General features: G+C 38.3%; 2 protein-coding genes across 2 annotated transcripts in view; one reads left to right on the forward strand and one right to left on the reverse strand.

The window, feature by feature from the left end:
* The window catches only part of prex1 (phosphatidylinositol-3,4,5-trisphosphate-dependent Rac exchange factor 1), a 71,851-nt gene extending 63,507 nt beyond the window's left edge, over positions 1-8,344 (reverse strand). The window contains exon 1 of the mRNA XM_081349673.1: positions 7,714-8,344. Within this exon, the coding sequence (XP_081205799.1) occupies positions 7,714-7,857 (144 nt within the window). The 5' untranslated portion in view covers positions 7,858-8,344. The remainder of the gene's footprint in view (positions 1-7,713) is intronic.
* Positions 8,345-10,418: 2,074 nt separating this feature from the next.
* tmem81 (transmembrane protein 81) lies at positions 10,419-13,148 on the forward strand. Its single transcript, XM_081349370.1, has 3 exons — positions 10,419-10,548; positions 11,142-11,172; positions 11,915-13,148. Exons 1-3 carry the CDS (start codon positions 10,531-10,533, stop codon positions 12,700-12,702), a joined length of 837 nt encoding a protein of 278 aa, XP_081205496.1. The 5' UTR covers positions 10,419-10,530; the 3' UTR covers positions 12,703-13,148.
* The last annotated feature ends 534 nt before the right edge of the window (positions 13,149-13,682 follow it).

Raw genomic sequence — 13,682 nt, forward strand, 5'->3', positions numbered from 1 at the left:
TTCGGTATGCTTCCTACATAAGGTAGGTGTGTATATCACTCTGCCGTGAACAGCCCTATTCACAAGAACACAAGTGTTTGTCACACCACCCCATCATTAAAGAGCTTGAGCATACAAAGAATCCAACACTGATAGACCATTGGACAGTACTGATGCACAGGCTTGGTGCTGACATGTGGTAGTCCAGATAAGATCTCAGTCCAGATTGGATTGGCCATCTGGAAGGCATTTGGGCTCATCTCCATGGAAGAGCGATTGAGCACATGGAAAGGTGCCACGAGAGCCAGGGGTTCATTCACCACAGGGGGGAAAGGACACAGTGGACCCTGAACTGACCTATACGACGACAACAGACAGCAATCATTATCACTTCACATAGAAGGATGCTTGTTTGAGTACTCGAACACACACATACAGTTTAATTACCTCTGGAGAGTACTGACGTATAATGGGATTTATTTGGCTGTGAACGCCCGCAGCAGCTTACTTTGTCATTTACCACAGGCTTATATGCGTGTGTGTGTGCATATTATCTAATTTCCTGATGTGTCATTCCTACTTCCCTTTAGAATAATGGATTCAATGTCACTGCAGCACATTCATCCCAGAAGCAACAAAGTGTATAATTATCATTGCAGCATTGCTTCATTTCAGTCAAATTACAAACGCACTACAAATCTGTAATTTCTTCATTGATTATCATCATAAGAGTGGCTTCGGTGGCTGGACAAGAAGACTCTCCCTTCTCACCACAGGAAATAAAACCCACAAGATAACACAACATCCAATGCTTTACGTCAGCTGTGAGGTTATGACAGATTGAAGTACGGACTGAATTATTTCATTCATTACTAAATCAAACGACAGGTTTTATGAAGTTCTACATGGATATATAATATGCAGTTCTGTCATTATTATCATGACATATGACATGATTCAATTTTTTGAATGATCTTTACTTTTTTACGTTATATGTTCTAAAAATTACCAAAAAAAGTATGTCTTTTGAAGCAAATATCTTTGTGTGGAGAAAAGACACAAATTTAAGCTACTGTTCACTGATGATGTTCCTCTGCAGAGAGATGCATGCAGCCAAATCACTAAACTGAACTCAGTAAATTGAATTCAAAAATTGGATCAGTGCAGTTTGTTAACAAATGGTTACTCTAATTGGGAACCTGAACAGCCAGATAATTTGAAAAGAACTAGCTCAAAAACAAAAAAGATTTACAAATTAGCCTGATCCAGATCTAGTTCAACTCACTAACTCAATGACCCTGTTTACACTTGGTATTAAGATGCATTTTTGTTGATCTGAATCTGATCACAAGTGGACAACCCTAAATACAGGTGTAGTCTAAAACGTTTTGAACTTATCCACTTCTAGAGGTAATGCAGTTAAAAACGCATGTGGTCAAATGACTTGCATTTCAGCATTTTCTAAAGCTATCAAATGACTTAACCTAGCTATCAAAAGAATGAGAATGTAGCACCACTTTTGTGGTCCTTTTATGGTGTTGTTTTTCAAAATTCTCCATAGAAAATGAACGAGATGTCATGAAAGCGAGTAAATAATGCCAATATCCCTTTAACAATCAGTAAACATTATGTCAATGAATTATGTCAATGAATTCCCATCATCTGCATTTAAAAAAAGTTCTGACAGAGAATGTGAAACTACTTTAGTTAAGTTCCCAAATAAATCTATTAATTTACCTAAATGAATGACTTCAATGTTTAAACAGGCATTATATCAACCTAACCAGACTAATTCCATCTCTGAGTGTTCTTTAGGACTCGAGTAAATAATTCAATTCCAATCAGTCAATCTGACAAAGCACACATCCATCAATAGAGCACGCTCCTTTGTTTGTGCAAGGATGAGGTAAGTGGAATAAGTTCTTCCACGTTCATATTTCTTCCCTTTCAGGAGCAAAAGGAAAAACCATACATCTAAAGAGATCTCATCCAAAAAAAAACTCAAGAGTCATGACATTATGGCTAGCCTCTGGTTACAAACCACAGGGGCAATTCCCTCAGGACAACTGAGGAATTCCTCAGAGCCTTTCTGGTCAAAGGGGTCAAGGGTCAATGTGGCAATGTACGGCCTTCCATTTACTGCTGTCCTTCTCTTTGCGAAACATGCTTCTCAAGTAGGCTGCTATTGTCTACAGCTGCATAGCAATGTTTGTGATGGGGTCAAGTCACAATCAAGGCTATTGACAGTCAAGAGAGTGAGAAAACACTGGTATTGTAGCTAATTCAAGTAAACAATAACGGCCACCATCCCACAGAAAAATCCAAGGAAAAAAAACTGACCTCATATGCACATAAATCCTCATCACCTGAATAATTAAACATCCAAGAACACAAAACAAGCTTTAAACCTGCTCAAAGTGGAGTTATGTAAGTGTCAGTTTAGCGCTGCAAGCCATAATCTAAAGTTTATTGAACATTTTGGGAACATCTGCTAAGAGCCTTATCCCATATGCCTGTGGTCTGCATACCTCTTCTCCATCTGATAGTGTTCATAATCCCTAACACATGGCTTTGTTTGCTGTCTGCTTGTTTGCAAAAGATGAGGAGGTGCCAACAGGCATACCTTATCCACAAGTATTTGTAACATGGCGCCTGGCCAGGTAGATGTGATTAAATTAGAGGTGTGAATCCAGCTAATAAGCGCAGGTGACGGCAATTACACCGTCGGCTGGTTACATATTCCAATGTTTCTGTCTTTGATATCTGAATAAACACATATTTCATTAACACCTCAGAGGCCTCTGACAGAGCGGTCAGGAACACAGACGACTTTATCAGTTTCATGCTGTGCTTGGGACCTCACAGTGACTCACCTATCAGTCGACTTTATCTAGGATTTCTAAGTTTGACTTTCAAAATACTGAATATCTGTCAGACCACAAAAGGCCACGGGGGGATTAGTTTGCTAGTTTTGCTGCTTATTTTGTACAACATCCTCCCTTTCACTGCTGATGCTGCTGATGATTTAAGATGTCCTCCCACAAAACATTAACACAAAAGCATCCTGAACATGAAAAACATGCAACATTGATGATTTGCCACATAAAGCTCTGTTTTTTACATTAACCAGCAGATGATTGATTCTGCAATGTTGCACTGGGTATGATGAACTATCATTGGTCCAAAATCTTTGAAAATTTGCCATAAGGGGAATAAATTCCATCTGAAATTATATTAAAAATAGAAAAAAAAAAGAAAAAAAAAGAAAAACTCAAAATTAGTTCAGATCTGAGCTACTGCCATTGAGATGAATGCTAGCATATAATTCTTTTCCAAATATTATAGACGTCCTTGGGTGTTACAAAAATCAGAAGAGTCATTAGAAACAACTCAAACAACTACAAAACCACTTTTGTATTTCAAAGTGATATGTTATCAGAGTGGAACATGAGGAAACTCAACCCACTCAACAAAACCAGTCACTCATCAGCATTAAAAAGGAAGCCATAATTAGCAACATTATCCCAGGGTCTGTTTGCTATCAGATTCTTGGACACAAGAAAAGGTCTACTTAACTAATTGAGCTCAGATTCCTGAAATTCCTGGTGCTGACTTGTGCCTCTGTGCCATGGCTTATAACGCATGATTTGCCACAACTTTAAGACTCTGCTAATCTGACACTTTATAGGATAGAGGAGCGTAATCAGCAGAGCTTGTGGCAGTCATGGCGAGAGCTGCATGTTTAGCACAGGTGGCACCACTGCTACTACTGATGATGATCATCACTACTACTGAGCATCCGGAGGGTCTACGAGGGTTTAACATTTAAAATGCTCAGCAACGAATCCTAATTTTCATCTATGCTTCGAAATCTCATAGATTTGCCGATGCAGAGATCTTAGCCCTGTATCGGACGACCACTATTTGGGCACTAATATAAATATGAACTACTATGCAGTTTATACATAAAACAACAAATGAAGTAGTTTATCTAAGCTATAGTTTGGCGGGCACAGACGTGTACCCAGCTGAGCCATATGGCTGCTGGGTAGCTGGTTGTGACACTGCCGTGCGGATCAGTTCTATAAAACTATTTATAACCCAGAAAGCTTACTCTTGCATGTGCTTCCCTCCTGTAAGGACTGAGAGAGACATCATCGGCAAGCAGGAAGCACCAGGTTGACTTCCTCCCCCTGTTTCTCCACACATTCATGTCATCCTGTTTGGGTGAACAGTGTCTTGTCTTCAGGAGCCCAGCTGGGCCACACGAACTAACAACAGCTGGACTGGCAGTAAAGACATCAGAAGGGGCACGGATCCCAACCCAACACAGGAAACGGATCCTCAAACCGTTCATATGCAAACACTGAGGCTCTTGCATTTAGGAACTGAAAAGTTAATTGAATCACAAGCTTCTACTTTGTTGCCCCTGAGCAAGACATTCAACCCTCAGGTTGCCTCAATGAAACTTTCCTTGCAATTGCGTTACTATCTTAATGGGTTAAAATGTCTGTTAAATTGGACGTTGCTATAAAGGATTTACTATATTGGGCTCTGCTACAGAAATACATTGACATGTTTGGTGCAGCAAAAGCTTGCTTTCTTTTTGCCTTCAAATGAAAAATAATAAAATAAAAATTCAGAATTAAATAAAAAATTGCCACCTATGCTTTATAAATATTTGCATTAGTACAGAACTATTTTTTACTGGGTGGCAAGGATGCATAAAATTGATTAAAAGTGACAGTAAATAATATTTTAATGTTACAAAAAAATTGCCTATATTTCAAATAAGCTCTGGTCTTTTGAACTTTCTGTTCATCAAAGATTACTGAATATTTTTTTATCATGGTTTCCACAAAAATATTAAGCAGCACAGCTGTTCTAAATATTGATAATATTAATAAGAAATGTCACCAAAATAACTTTAGTCACTTTTCCTATTTCTTGCACTATTTTATGGAGTCCCACTTAAAACTAAAATGTAGTTATAATAAATTATTAATTTAATAATACAAATATAAAATTGTATATAAATGCAATTTTGAATGGACAAATTAATAGACATTTAAAACAAGCTTTTTTTTTACATATAACAATAAACAAATAAAATTTAAATAAGCAAATACAATTAATTCATGGTTTAATGAAATAATAAATGATCTTTAAATGCAACTTTTAAAATGCAAAAAGCATTTGCCAACTGCTTTTCTTTATCCATTTGTCAATAAAGTAAAAAAAAATACCATTGGACAGTTTACTCATGGGAGCAACTAATGAAGTTTTAACTCAATTTCTAAGACACACCCCCTCCCCCAAGTGCCACTTGAAGTAGATGTAAGACTTTCACTAGACAGTATTACAAAACATGTCATCATTAAAGTGGAAGTTTTTAATATGTGCTGGATTTAATATGAATGTTTTTCTAACCCGAACTCTGAATCCTTCACATGTTGTCATCTCTGATCTAAAAAAAATTGGGCCTAAAAAGGACTCTTATGGGAATCTCTAGCTCTGCCAGCCATTTTTAAAATTACAGCCTGGTTTATTCCTTTGAAGCGATGACATTACCCTTTGTAATATCTGCTTGAGAGTCCTTGTGGAATTCCACGGATAAACAAATGCAAAAAGAGCCACTCAGGGAGCAACAAAGTCACAGTCCTGAAACCTTACAGTCTAATAAAAGTTATCTGGCTATCTTACATAAATATCTAAACAAATTCATGAGGCAATTATCAGTCTCCCAAGAGAGTGTGGCAGCCAGTGATGTTTGGCATGACAGTGTGTGCTGACAAAAGAACATAAAGACCACCTAGCATGCCAGCCTTGAGTTAAAAGGCAGACGTCTTTGATATTGATCTCAAGCACAGCCTTGTTTTTCACACTGAGGACCTTGAAAAAAGTCAGAGATGCTGAATGACAAAGTGGTTTCCTTTCACCTGATGCACCACCGTCCGCTTCGCTTCACCTGCGTCAACACATCTTGACGAGAGGCCGTCAGGTGCATCTGCAGGGACTAATTTGATTGGTCCCGCTTCACTTAATGCTTCCAGATCAGATAACATCAGACGCACCGCTAGGGAGATGAAACCCTCTGAGACTCAGCAGATGAGAGGGGCCTATGATTCTTCCCATATGCAGAGAAAGAACAATAACTAGGACGAGTGAACCCATCCTTTTTCTTAAATCTTTAACTGCCACAGCCGGCTCGACGTCATCAATTGGCAGCTTCCTCAAAAAGCTACTGCACTCCGGGAGCTTAACAGGCCAATATGATTATTTAGGACTGTTATAAAACTGGTTTAATAACTGTAAGGCTGCTTACCCCTCATTGGCATGTTTGTAAATCCTCCCCAGTTCCTTTGATCCTGTTAAATTTATCCCAGGATCAAGAGGTTTTGGAACAGGGACAATGCGCTGGTGTGGAATGTGAGAAATGCACACAAAAAACTGTGAATAACGTGGTTTACTAATGCTTAACTCATTTTGAAATGTAGGAAGGTTGGAATATGAACGGGTTTATGATTGTCTGTTCTCTAATCCAGGCAAGCTATGTCACGATCTGATGCTAATCAGAGCAAGAAAACACTTGTCAAGAATGCCAAATCACTATCTGGAGATTTCAAACACTTTCTGTATTTACTTTTTACTTACTTTGTATATTTTATCAGTGCAGGGTCAGAGAGGCCGAGCGGGATTGTATGCTGATGAGCACAATCTGGTCTTATCAAAAGACAAAAAAAACAAGTGTTTGAAAGTTACAGGGGGGTTTACTGGCTAGATTGCCCTGAAGACCTGAAAATCCCATCGCTTACATGAGTCGCTGCTTTTATGAGGCAGAGCTTATAAAAGGAAATGGCACATGACCAGGAAATACACTAGTTTAAGTTAGAGCTTGTTTGAATTACTAAAAAGGCAGTAAAAGTGACTGACTCTTGTTTCTTGATTTGAGAGTGCTCACACTTCAGAGTCATATCTAAAAACTGCAGACCAGAAAAAGACAATGGATAAGATCACCCAATAAACTGTTAAACAGTCATTTAAAACAGTGATTCCAACCTGAGATATGAAAGGTGGCACATAATATCGATATGGATTTGCTTTAAACCAATAAAACTATGGGAATATGGAATTAGATAACTAATTATGATTAATATGATTTTCAACTCCTTTTTAAAGAAAGAAAACAATATGTAATGCATGTTGTATAGAAGTTGTAGAAATGTATGTGGATGACACTTGTTACAAAATAAGTGCTACTTTGGTTTTGTGTTTAAAAATGCCTTTAATAAAAGGAATGATAGAATGTGAGACTTATCGGTCGGCCTGAGCTAAAAAAAAACGTTTGGAAACACCGAGTTAAAACACCCACTAGAGGAAAAACATCCGCGTCCTTGCGTCCTTGTCATCAGTAAAACCCCCCAAGAAGTCCCGCTGCAAAACAGTCCCCCGTGCTTTGTTTTGTTACGTATGAAATGTGACTAAAAAATAACCTAGCCAACACAATTTGTTTTAGAAAGGCTGCCTGGTTCACGTATTCTCCCTCTTCCTCTTTCTTGACGACAGTACAGTGACTTAAACACAGCTTGACAGCTTCACCGGTGCCCGTTATCTCCAGTTTATGAGCCAGTAAACGAGACTGTAACAATAACCGCGCGACTGCAACATGCAACCAGGCACATGGGTGCTCAAACTGCAACACTCAAGAGAGTTTGGATCAAACCCAGTACTTACCGACTGCAGAAATGCCAAATTCCTCACGTAATCCCGTTCAGTGTTCAATATCTCATTTAAAACGCACAGTCTCAGACGAAACTGACGGCCCGAGTCCTTGCTGCTTACATCCCCGTTTTCTTGTTGACTGTCCTCCTCGCTCATTTTTAAAACCGCTTTGAGAGAAGCGCCTCCAAACAAACAAAAATATATGTGCCAGTTGTTTGAAAACTGAGGTGAAGATGTGGTAATTAATCCATTTAATCCGTCGCGCGCTGCTCGCAACCTCACGACAGGATGCGGCAGGGGAAAATGTTAGGCTATATTGAAACTGAAGAAACTTCTGTTATAGTAGTAACGCGCAGCATCGAAGTCAACCGCAAGTCAATTTGCACCTCATTAAAAACACTTTCCGTTTAAAAGGTAAATCAGAGAAGTAGCCCACCGGGTGCCTGCAGTATAAATGAAGAAAGTGGCCAAAGGAGCCAAATGATGTGGAAACAGGGAGTGCACGTGAAACGATCAGCAGGCTAACCATGAAATCACTGGCAAAACCGTGCAGTAAACGCCGAAGTAGCGAGTTCACGAGAGCTCAGTGTGCACAACACGAAAAGTGAGACGCTTGTGAGAGCTGTAGAGAGAGAACTGAGTCTGCATCTGAGGGACCGTCTGCAAAGTTGCAGCGCTTGAACAATTACGTCTTCAGTTTCAATGAACTGATGAACTGATCCCTTCTGATCTTTAGATGTGTGATTATGATAATAGAGTTCCTTTTTATCTCTGGCTGGCTCCATCCTCCATGTCTGATTTATTTAGCAACTTAAAAGTTTTTACAGTTTTAGCACTTTTGGGGATTGTTAAAATTATGTTCACTAACATGAGATGAAGACTCACACATCATATCTTCGAAATGCAGTTGAAGTTCTAAATGGAGCGGGTCGCCTCTTCATGGGTGTCGCCATGTTGATAATCAAATGACTATCAGGTACCAGCACGAAACACCAAAATCAAATGAAAAAGTTAGGAATTATTCCAACTGTTGTAGTATGAGACAAACAAACAGCTTTGGTGTGAAACCACAGCAGTTCCTAAACAAACTTCTTGCATCAAGACCAACAGGTGTCAGTATAAAATCTAAATCCACTGGTACTATGAGGGCAAATAAGAGCCAGCTGGGCTGCATAGCATTCTCATAAATCGCATACTTCCCTACTATTTAGTAGGTGGAAGACAGTATGTGACAAAAGAAGTATAAAAGAGTAGGGGGTTAAAGTATAAGTGTGCATACGATTGGACACTTTACTATCCCATGAGGCCACGGGAGAGGATTTGTGAATGGCAGTGACGTGACGCAACTGACGCTGGTTGGTCACGTGATAAGGGCAAAATGTTCAGATTACATTATACTACACACATTCATATAGAACGTACTTTTTTTTTTTAGCAGCCATGGAGTGCTTATATTCAAAATAAGTACCTACTCAAGAAGAGAGAGTAGGCTATACGATTTTGGACGGAACCTGTTAAACTCACCATGAAATCAAAATGTTTTTTTTTTTAATGGAATATTGCAGTGTTTATTATAACTGATTCATCCGTAACCCGTGCACATCTTCCTTACAGATCTTCTCTGATGATGTGTTTACTGGCATGAGGGTGGGTCAACCTGTCACTCACATGAGATCACAGCAGTAGCAAACCACATGATTCAACCATCCAATCAATTCCCAAAAGACAAAATCAAGTCCCCCCCCTACATATTTTCTTATTCAAGAAGCCATGTCCCTCTGATATATGTCACAACAGGCAAGAAAAGACTATCCCAACTTCCATTTCATGCCGACTTCAAGGCTGCCTTCAAATATGCATACTTAATATAGTAGGCAAAAAACAGTACTTGAAAAGAGTGTCACAATATTCACAATATTCATAAAATAGTAGGCAAAAAGTACCTGGATGATCTAGATTCTAAAGTGTGCATCCAATGGACACTTTACTACCCCATAGGGTCAGAGTAGCAATGCAACTGATGATGGAACTATGGGTCACATGACAATGAAAACATAACAAATGTAGTACGTCAATATTACGTTCATACTACACACATTCATAGTATCTAGAATGTGCTATTTTGACAGTTGCGAAGCACTTATTCAAAAGAAGTATGGCTACCTACTTAGACGCAGCTCAAAGCACCGCTATAAACAAAAATGAAGTGCAAATTTATTAATACATTTTTAAATGTGGACATGAACACTAATATCTGTTTAATTTAATCAATGGTATTGGAACCCGTGTCCATCAATTTGGCAAATTAATTTTTAATGTCCAAGAAAATGCAATAAAACATGTTTCACTACATGGAATGTGGCATCCCTGCAGTTTAAAGGGATAGTTCATGCAAAAATTAAAAATCTCTCATCATTTACTCACCCTTGTGTCATTTCACACCTGTAAAATAAGGTATTTTGAGAAATATCTCAGTTTATTTTCTCTATAGACTACAATGGAAGTAAATGGTCACCGAAACTGTTTGTTCGATTCTTCAAAATTTCTTTTGTGTTTTGCAGAAGAAGAAAGTCATACAGGTTTGGAATGGCATGAGGGTGAGTAGGCTAAATGATAGATTGTTTGTTCTGATGCACAGAGACTGTCAAGGCTTGGTTTGTACAGTCTGTGCCCTTGAGGTGACGCTTCCTCAGCATGACAAACAGCCATCAGAGCTTATCCACATCCTGTTTACACCATCACAAAAGACTAAAACCAAGGGTACAGTTCTCTATCTCTCTCACTTAAATATTTGGCCACCTGGCCAAACCACCAGACTCCACCAAATGAATGGGCAAAACGCAAAGGGTAAGAATGACTCGTTGGCCTGGTTTGAATCACTATTACCCCGCAGGAGTCTTTTCGCTCTAGGCATTTCATAGCTGTCTGACATTTGAGAGGTGTCAATAACCGCTGGTTCTGCTTTAGGCTACTTGGCGTGAGTAGCCTAGCCTACATGCCCACACACTTAACTCAACATAGTCGCCGTTGCCACTTTATGCTTTGACATAACTAAATATAATAGTTTCACAGTAAGTTAACTATAAGTAAATATAAGTGACACCCAGATAATAATCAACCGTTTACTTATTTTACTGCTTACTACACCCGTTACGTATTTACCGGTAGTCACACTGCATTTACGTTCTGTGAGACCAAGCGCCATCTTGTGGCAACTGGCAAGATGGAATACAAACGTTGTAAATAAATAAATAAAAAACATTATTTTAAACGAAAACAAATAAATAGATGTTTTAGTCGACAGTTGTAAGCTAAATCTCTTTTAAGCACGCGCTTTCCTCCGTTATTTCAAGCGCACATTGATGAACAGAGAGTTATGACTTTATAAAAATAATGCGAAATAGAATCTAAAGGTTGAGAGATTTCTGTTTTGTTTATAGTTTATCACATCTTTTGAACACACCAACGAAGGTAAGACAAACCATTTTTTCTTTTAAACGATAACTGAAACACCCCATCATAATAAGTGTAAAATACCAGTTTGGAACTGATAAAAGTGATTCCTTATTGCAAATGGTTTAGTTTAGGCTTAAAATTCAGGTGTGCTTAAAAAAATAATAATAAAAAAATGAATTAATTAAATAAAAAAAAACAATAAATAATAAATTAATTAATTTGGACAGTTTACTTAATCATTTAATTTAGGTGTGCAAAGGATATGTGTATTTTTTTGAAAGAATAATAAATAAATATACATAATTTTTTTTAATTAAATAAGGTGTTGACTTAATTCAGGTGAGCTACTTATGTGTATAAAATAATAATAATTTTAAAATTAATAAGAATAATTTATTAAAGGAATAACTTAGTTCACTTCAAAATGAAAATTCTGTCATCATTTACTCAGCCTCAAGTTGTTTCAAACCTGTATGAATTTGTTTCTTCTTTGTTTCGACCCCATTGACTTCCAAAGTATTTTTTTTTTCCTACTATGGAAGTCAGTGGGGTCCATCAACTGTCTGGTTTCCGATATTCTTCAAAATATCTTCTTTTGTGTTCAGCAGAAGAAACAAATTCATACAGGTTTGAAACAACTTGAGGGTGAGTAAATGATGACAGAATTTTCATTTTGAAATGAACTAATCCTTTAATAAACATATGGTCATATAGATTCTCATTCTGAACATCTTCTGCTCCTCTTCTATGTCTCAAGTTACAATGGCTGGCTCAGCACTTTGGCTGGTGTTGCTGTCCTGCACACTCCTGCACTCCCCCAGCTGGTGTAGCAATTTAACCAAAGCCGACCTGGAAGAACTGGAGAAGATCAACACCTGGGTCATCAAACGCAGCTTTCCCTGCAGTGCCACCTGTGGGCTTGGCCTCCGTACACAAGAGCTCTGCCCTATCAGGGGGACCGGAAACATCTCCAGCCCTTCCTGCAAACTGAGGACCATCCGCTGCCTAGACACCTGGCAGTGTGGACTGAAGACCCAAACAGCAACTGTCGGTCAGCGTCTGGTGCTTGACTGCTTAGAGGAAGTGATGGAAGCCATGGGCCGCTTTGCCTTTGTGGTGTCTTGGCGCTTCGCCGGTGGAGTCATCACCTCTGATGACTCATTATTCAGCCGCTATGAAGCCCTCAGCCTCGACAAGGTAGTGCTAGACCCTCTCAGAGTAGAGGATTCTGGGACATACCGCTGTGACGTACTGGACACCGACAAACGAAGAGTGAAGAGAATGTATAAAGGGGTAAAGGTGTTATCTCCCAAAGAACTGAGTTTAGACTTTAGTAAAGGTCTGATTCAGTGGGAAAACCCTGTGAGCCTGTTTTCTAACATCACTGCCACAAGAAACATGTATCCCAGCAGGACTGTCCGAAACATGGCGTTGATAAGCGTGTCCATATCTGCTGTAATGGCGGCGGTCATCTTTCTACTCTTGTGGGGTTTATACTGGATAAGACCCAGACAAGCTCAACTTTCCCAGGACAACAACATTTGAATGATTAAAAAGTCAAATGAATTCCCAGATTTCATTTTTCAATCATTTTACTAAGTCACTGATTAATAGATGTGTTAAAAATGAATTTGACAATGTCACGAACGCGTGGGATTGAAAAACATGTTCAAACTATGGTGTACTATTTATAGAGCAGAGCTGTTAATGAACTGCTTAAAAAGGATTCGCATTCACTTTCGCGTTCAAAGGGACAAACAGATCACTTCATCGACCGTGGGACCAGTGGTCACAGGTTCCTAATTTGGATCCCAGTAATTTATGCTAAGTTCCTTAACTTGTACAGCAGCCCTACTTTAAGAAAAACACATACATTACAGCAGTGGTTGATCCCGAGGCCCCCAGTGGTCAAGACAAAAATAATTCAAGTCAAAAATAGCCATGACGATTTTCAAAATTACATACATTTTGAGAACAGTATGTTCTTCACCAAAAAAAAAAAAAAAAGTGTATATATATTTTTAATAAAATATTTTATTTTTTATGTGTTTATGTTATACATTAAACATTTTCATAGTGATAGCGTTAAACATTTAAGTTGATTATTTTTATATGTGTGTGTGTGTATGTGTATTACATTTAACATGTTTTTTATGCTGGATTTTTTTTCCAGAATTACATAAATTTCAAGAACTATGCCCCCTAGTTGACAAACATTCTTACACATATACAGTTGAATTCACATTTAAAAAATACATAACAGAAAAGCAAATGCACACCACTACTTAGAAAAGCTGAGTAGTTTTTGCCTAAAAGTTGCCAACATGATACCAGACCGTTACTATGCGGTTGTGGTTCATAAATATGATGCTATGGAGTGACTTAATGGCTTAAAGATAGATATGACTTTTAATTTAAGTTTGTAGGAAGTTTGATATCTTGAAAAGTAAGCAAAGTTATTATTCACATCTGCAGCCCAAACATGTAGGATGAGCTACATGCTAAAGTTTAATACCTAGGGTTAG

The sequence above is a fragment of the Scardinius erythrophthalmus genome (genome assembly GCF_964197995.2).
Source record: "Scardinius erythrophthalmus genome assembly, chromosome: 20".
In the NCBI taxonomy this organism is placed as follows: domain Eukaryota; kingdom Metazoa; phylum Chordata; class Actinopteri; order Cypriniformes; family Leuciscidae; genus Scardinius; species Scardinius erythrophthalmus.

Coding starts and splice junctions, on each gene's coding strand:
- tmem81 (XM_081349370.1), top strand. Junction 11,173..11,914: donor TTTTGAACACACCAACGAAG/GTAAGACAAACC, acceptor CTATGTCTCAAG/TTACAATGGCTGGCTCAGCA.